This window comes from Hippocampus comes, unplaced genomic scaffold (assembly GCF_001891065.2).
Source record: "Hippocampus comes isolate QL1 unplaced genomic scaffold, H_comes_QL1_v1.1 scaffold50, whole genome shotgun sequence".
Lineage (NCBI taxonomy): Eukaryota > Metazoa > Chordata > Actinopteri > Syngnathiformes > Syngnathidae > Hippocampus > Hippocampus comes.
Window position 1 is genome coordinate 626,399 of NW_017805122.1, and position 7,523 is coordinate 633,921.

The 7,523-nt window shown below is 45.8% G+C and overlaps 1 protein-coding gene across 2 annotated transcripts in view; it reads left to right on the plus strand.

Moving 5' to 3' along the window:
* Positions 1–2,736: 2,736 nt before the first annotated feature.
* podxl (podocalyxin-like) overlaps positions 2,737–7,523 on the plus strand; it is a 10,295-nt gene continuing 5,508 nt past the window's right edge. The window contains exon 1 of one of the 2 annotated variants that reach the window (XM_019866129.1): positions 2,737–3,149. In XM_019866129.1, the coding sequence (XP_019721688.1) occupies positions 3,107–3,149 (43 nt within the window). In that variant the 5' untranslated portion in view covers positions 2,737–3,106. The remainder of the gene's footprint in view (positions 3,150–7,523) is intronic. The other variant, XM_019866128.1, reaches the window with a different exon arrangement.

Below are 7,523 nucleotides of genomic sequence, written 5' to 3' on the forward strand. Positions count from 1 at the left end.
GCCCAGGGGTGGGGGACGTTTTTTTTTTTTCAAAACGGCAAGTGATCAGTTGAGTTTGTTTCCCTAGCGTCCATTTTTTTTTTTTTTTTTTTTTGCACCGTCTTTGTTTTGTGGTGTCGGCTCAAGATAAATGTTGGGAATCGCCGACATGAGCAGCCATTACAAAAGCGCACAGCTGTCCATTTGAAAGTCGAGTGTTGTGCGCGCGCGTGTGTGCTTTAGCTGAGCGAATTGTTCCTTGAAGAGGCACTTTGGATGTATGGACAGGAAGTCTTAAGGACTGACTGATTGACTCTGGGAAAAGTTCGCAAGGGGACGCGTACGGGACGGCTGAATTCCTTCACCCCCGATCCACATTTCGGAGACGTCGTCGTGTGGAAAGCAACGATTGCGCATTTCAAAGCACGACAGGGGAAGTGATCCAAGAAAGAATGGAAGCGCACGTCGGCGTTTGAGTGACGGGATGACAAATGGAGGAAGGGAGCGAGGGAAGGATGTGTCACATCATTTCCGGAGTGTGTCGCCGGCTTTGCGTCTTTTTTTTTTTTTTAAGCTGTGACTCGAGTCATGACCATCTTTAAAAAAAAAAATGTCAACAATACTTATTTTCATGCCTTTTTCCTACCGCTGACAATCTTCTGGAGTTGATTCGGGGACACTGATGGGGGGGGATAATTCTTTCCCATTCGGATGTCAATGGCGAGTGTTACTTAATCACCGTGGATTTGCGCCTGTGCGGTGTGCATACACACACACAAACTCGTGGCATCGGGCCCTGCCCTCTCATGTCCGGCTTTGGAATTCCTCACTCGTGAGCTCAGCCGCTCCATCCCGTCCAATTTTTCTGCCCTCTAATGCCCCCCCCACACACACACACACACTCGTACCCACAACCACACCCAACCCTCATTAGCCCGCTACAATGACACAGGCATGTGAAGAATGTGGCGCATACAAATCCAAAAAATCCTCCTAGCACCTTCTGCTTCATCTTGAGACCCTCCATCTTCGACTCCTCCATATCTATACCCCCCCCCCCCCCCCCCCCCCCCCCCCCACACACACACACACACTCGTACCCACAACCACACCCAACCCTCATTAGCCCGCTACAATGACACAGGCATGTGAAGAATGTGGCGCATACAAATCCAAAAAATCCTCCTAGCACCTTCTGCTTCATCTTGAGACCCTCCATCTTCGACTCCTCCATATCTATACCCCCCCCCCCCACCCCAAAACCAATGTCTGGTGCTCCTCAGCGCCTTCTATCAGTTGTTGTGAAACGGTACCAATCGCAGAGTGGTTGCGTCCTAATCGGACTCAACATTTCATTCTGTCTTCTTGTTTCGCTTAAGAGGGGAATTTATTGTGAGCCGACATCTTGGTGTAAACACATTCATCATTATTAGGCCATGATTCAAAACGCTTGGTTCATCGTTTGGGAATTGCGTTGCGTTTATCAGTGGGGAGGGCCTTCCTTTGTGGATTTGCGTTCATTTTTTTTTTTTCGCGTGATTGCCAAACGGACATTTCATTTTAAATAATCACGTTTGTATTTCTAAGGCTATATAGCAATTTTACCTTCGAATGAGCTGAACACCGGGATGTCGTTTCAAATTTTTTTCCTCCTCCGATGGCAGCACAACACATATAGCCCGGCGGCCTGTTTCATGTGCATGTTGACGTCTGGGGAGAGAAGTGGCCGGGATAAGATCAGGGGTGTGGAAGTTTTCCTGGCCGTTTCCTGCAACTGCATCAGTTATTTAATAATGGAAAGGCGGGCGGGAGGGGGGGGGGGGCTTCAAAGATTGAGATTTGAACAGGAGGAGTCGTAACTTGGCCATTGATGTTTTGCCCTTTTACATGACATTTCTCAGGTGTTAGCATACCGATTGAAAGTGAATTGGCTATGCTAAATTTTATGATAAAATTTGATGGATAAAACTTACAGTCGCTTATTTATTTTAAGACAATGCTAGGTGATTTTTTTTTTAAGACGAGTGCAATGTTTCAGTGTGTTTGCCTCATGGCTCCCCCTACAGTCATGCAAAGGCATTTCATGTCATGCCTACGTTGAGTACAAATGAAAAGTCAAAAGTACAGTTTTAGGAACACACATATACATCATTTATTATACATTGGTCGCATTTGTCGGCGCTTTTTCAATTTTTAAAAATTTTATTTTACAATTTTTTTTATGACTGTCACAGTTTTACAAGCATTTGCTCCATGGCTCCCCCTACAGTTGTGGAGTCTCAGTTCATGTAAAGCCACCGTATTTAGTAAAAATGAGTTTGGCTCGAGATATTCTATATATATTTATCAGAAATTATGAGCATTTGTGGGTTATTTTGCACCTTTATTACGATCGCTGTGACTGATTTACTGATGACTTTCCAGTTACAGTCGTCACTGTTTGCTCCAAGGCTCCCCCTACAGTTGTGGAGTGTCAGTTTTGAAATCCATCACGTGAGGGTCTTCATTCGATTCGTTTATTCCCGATTTTGTCTGCTGATGATCCATTTTTGGAACCCGAATGTCAAACGATGACAAGTTGACACAATGCTGACTTTCCCCTCGATCAAAGGCTCGCCGCTGATGTGAGTTCACCCCCTCGTCCTTGATGTCAGGCACCATTTTGGGGAAGCGGGAGGCCTCATTGTCTCACCGTTTCCTTTGTTATTCAAAACACAGCGCCGGGATTGGCCCGCGCTCTTGATAAGGGAGGCAGGCATGGTTCGGGGATGGCAATGAGAAGCGCTTTATTGCTAGAGGCGAGGGCCGCATCGAGCACAATACCAGCCAGGAGCGAAAAGGGAGAGGGAGGGAACAAGCGCAGCCAAGGAGACCAGAGAAAAACTCGTGCCCCTCCAAAATCCCCATCTTTGCAAAAGAGGGTCCGGGACGCAAGCATGCACAAAAGCATTCTTGGCTTTCCCTTTTGAGGAAGAAAACACAAAAGGCCCGCGCGGCGTGATCATTTACTTCAAATTGGAGGAGAAAGGCGTGACAGGACGGCACGGCTCCGGTTCGAGCCCACTTGAAAACTCATCCGCTGCATGAATGATAGCGACATCTGGGAGAAGAACGACGCACAAGTACGATGGGAGCCACCATGAGGATCACATATCTGCTGCTTTCACTTAGTGAGTACATGTTGAGGTTTTTACTTCTTTGTATTGATGGGGGGTGGGGGGGATGCACTTTGGTGTCATCCACTGTCCAGTGTCATCCAAAATTAACTTGAATGGTGTCATTTGTTTTAACTAAAAAAAATATTGTACAAACAGCATCACCTAGACTTATTTTATTTTGGGGGAAAAACAATTTAAAAATATCGTTAAAAAAAAAAATCTCGGGTAAATTTATGAATTTTATTCTGAGTTAGAGTCATTAAAAAAATGTAAATAGGTTAATTCTATTAAATGTATGACATGAAATTACATGATATGAATGAAAGATTACCTGTAATTACTTCAAACCAAGTAGAAAATTAACGTACAGTTATTAAAAAATAATCACAATTAAATTATGCAATGTTAAATGTAATGGGTAAAGCTGATCTTTAAAAGAGATAAATTCGATTAAAGTGATTGCATTCAATTCCAATTAATTAACTCAATGTTAAAAAAAAAAATTAATTAAATGCCACAGACTGAGAAAAAAAACACAGAGGGGGAAACTCTCACACTTGACATTCAAAATGCTATATAAAAAGTAGCATATGCTGACGTGGATGTTATAGTCTCAAAAACAACAACGTGCCATTGGCTGCCTATTTTCTGCCTTCATGGCGGAACTTTGCAATCAGTACGAAGGTCATTGCAATCATATCTGAAAGCGAAGTAGGACTCGGAGCCGGAACATCTGCCCCCTCCAACTCTCCCCAAGTGAAGCGCTTCTCACCACTCACACCACTTACGCACACACACACACACACACACACACAGAGAGCTTCAGAGTCCACAAGGATCTTGAATAATGAAGTAGACCCATGACCTCGCTCCTTGGCTGCAAGTAAAGAGATTTTTTTTCCCTCTCTAATTATGCACCTGCCTCAGCCATTGCGCTACGTGAATTCAAATGGGAGCTTTTATTTTTCCGCCCTGGGAAAAAGCAACGTGTGACACAGCCCCCCCCCCCCCACCCACCCACCGCTCCCGCAAAGCCACTTTCCCGATAGAAAAACTCTATCGAAAGCCCGTCGGCACAATACAAACTCCTAAAAATAGAGCGGAGCGTGTGAACACGCATGGCTGTGTGTATTTGGAACACTTCGTGAGCACGTGAAGGCTTCCACGTGTGTACAGGACCACAAACACTGACTTGACATGAACATTTAGGTTATGATATTTTCTATACTTTATTTCAGTAGTCATGATAGCTTATTGGGCTATCATGACTACAGGTAACTTTTATAATTAAGCACGTCCAACCGTCTTGCATGTTTACGTTTTGCTATTACCTCTGCCAAGGAAGTTACAGTAGGGCATGGAGTTAATGTCTTTGGGCAGTAGGCGGGGTACACCCTGAACTGATCGCCAGCCAATCGCAGGGCACGCATAGACGAACAACAGAATCCCATCTCGGGACAATTTCGAGTGTTCCATTAACCTGCCACGCATGTTTTTAGAATGTGGGAGGAAGCCGGAGTACCCGGAGAAAACCCGCGTAGGCATGGGGGCAGAACATGCAAACGCCACACCGGAATCGAACCCTGCACCGCTGCACTGTGAGGCCGACGCGCTAACCGGTCGAACAACGTGGCCGCCCATAAGGAACCACGTGCTTGCATTATTTTGGATAAATTAGTGGCTTGCTGTTTTAACTATAACCCCGCCCCCTCCACAAATACCCCCATTTTCAATGTCTTGATACGCTATTTTTCACGATCAACTCTACCGAGATTGTAATACCGTAGGGTCAAAGTTCCACTTCCGCCGTCACGCAAACAATTCGTTTGGTCACGTTGACCTCATGACATTGAAATGCTCATATTTGATGTCAAAGGAACCTTTCACTTACCGCCCCCCCGAAACACTCCTCGAAGCAAACAGCTGGACGCGGGCCGACAGGAAGAGACAGCATCATCGGTTATCAGTCCTCACCAGGACTTCCTCGCTCCGTGTAGAACGTCTGCGCTCCGTGTTTGGCTGGGCGGGGTGTCATGACCTTGTCCATTTCCTACAAGATAACAAGCGGTCCAGGACAGTAGGGTGCCAGGGGAGATGCTGCCTTCTTTGGCACATTGGTGTCTTTTGCTGGCCGGTGAGCATGGGAGAGAAGAGAGAACAATAGGTGGGGGCTTGGGGGGGGGGTACTTTCTATCAACATCCTGGTTCCCAAGGAGGGTGTGGTGGCAGGAGATGGCCTTGAGTTGCCTTTTTCTCGCTCGGAGGAACCTTTCCATGTGGCCTGCATGGTGGAAGGGAAAAAAAAAAAAAAGACGTTTGTTCAACTGAATTGTGCTCCAAGTCCGTAACAAAATGTTATATTAACCCTTTCGTGCACCGATAACGTGTAACCTCATGACATGATAAGCTGTCCGCTGTAGTCACCGCTGTCCCCGAAAGGGTTCATTGATGACCGGGGATTGGTTAAGAGAATATAATTGTGTCTGCGTTAACTGTATTTCCTTTTGTTGTCGGCAGCATTTTTTTATCTTTGGAATAAAAAAAAAAAATTAAATTAAAAAAAAAAAAAATTTATGTATGAGTTTGAGCATCGAGCCTGTATCGTATATGCTTTTGTATTATTACCTCAGCCAAGGAAGTTATACTATTTTACAGGCACCCTGGAACAATTGTCTTTGCTTTTAATAGCGACACTTTTATGACTGCGTGTCCAAGCATCCCGCATGAATACGTTTTCGTATTATTATAAGGAAGTCATAAGTTATGGGAAATGCTACAGACACGGCATCGTGTTGGATGATTACCTCTGCCAAGGACGTTACGATAGATAATAGATATGGAGGATGAGCAGTTTGCCATTTTCGCCCCACGTTCTTCTCGCGGCATGCTACAATCCTCTCCCGGGTTGTCAGACATGAATCAGGCCCAGCGACTGGTACCGACCCGGACCTCCTCCGCGCCTCATGGTGTCCGCCTTGTTTTCATTCGTTTCTTGGTTTTTAATCCGCCTCGTCATCGCACGTTCACTCCCTCCGCCTGCTTGCAACATTCATCAAAAACAGAGCACGGCTGGTGTTCAATTCGCCGTGTACAGTATGTGGGATGCGTGAATGCACTGACATTTATCTTTTATCGTGAACGCAACCCATAGCTGGTGTAAAGACGCATACCAGACTGGTTTCCAGGGATGGGGAGTGTGTTGTTTGTGGATAACGTGCGTGTTAAGTGTGTGTGGCCGGTCATTTCCATTTGGCAGTGAAATTTACAGCGGCCCTTCATGTTCTCTCCTCTGACCCGCCTCCCTGTTCACTTGTCACGCTCTTTCTTCCCACCGACGACGCTCACGCCCCCTCGCCTCCCAACGCCGCACACTGGGGAAGACCCCTCCCTTATCCGGCTTCCACCCGGCGGCCGCTCACAATGGCGCGCCGGGGCTGAATTAGCTCTCTTGGCCCCCGGGGATGGGGAATTGTTGCACGGGCGCACGTGGAGGCTCTTTGTCACCAAAGTAATGGGCAAAGATTTGTCCCAGTGGCTCTTTCAGGAGCGCCTTGTTGCGATCAGTTCGGGGCTCCCCCCCGTCCTTGGCAAGGTGGACAAACTACGAGCTGGCTGGCTGAAAAACAAACTCATAAATGTGTCCAATTGTCATGTCTTCCTGAGCCATTCGCCTAATTTGTACATCTTTTGCAAGGGGTTTAAAAAAAATAAAAAATACAAAAACAGGAGGCCATAAAATGTAACACAAAATAATGATTGGAATGAACGTAAGTACATCCAAGGTAGCAACTAAATACACAAAGACGACTAATAGGACCACGTTAATAAGAAAGTGAACAACTATCTCCAGAATAGTTGCTCACCCAAGAATGAGAGCGCTGAGGACAAAAATGGGCCGTCTTGATCGTTGATTAGCAGGATGACAGAGACTCTTTGCATATTGGCGGCTCGGCATCTGTGAATTTGCTTCGTGTCCACTTTATGGCCTCTAAAAAGGGTCGCGGTCGCATTGCACCTGCCAAACGCGGGCGGAAAAACCGGACCTGTGTCCAAACGAAACTCCTCAACTCACTTCGAGATAGTGCCTCGACAAGATGCTACCAGATGGCACCGAAGCCAAACTGATTTTGCTTTGGCTGGAGTACAAATTGGTGGATATGTTCAAAAAAATAATTTCAAAGATATTTTTTTAAAGAAGAGGAAATAGAATTCGTAAATGCCAAATTGTGCATATGCGGGGGTTCACTGTCGCTAATTTACATGGAGGCCATTCCATACTGCAAGTCTAAATCGTTTTTTTTTTTTTTTTAGTCACGATGAACCCCCACCCCAGAATCTCAGTAGCAGTTTACAGTTACAGAGATCCTTGTCTTTTTTTGTTTATTG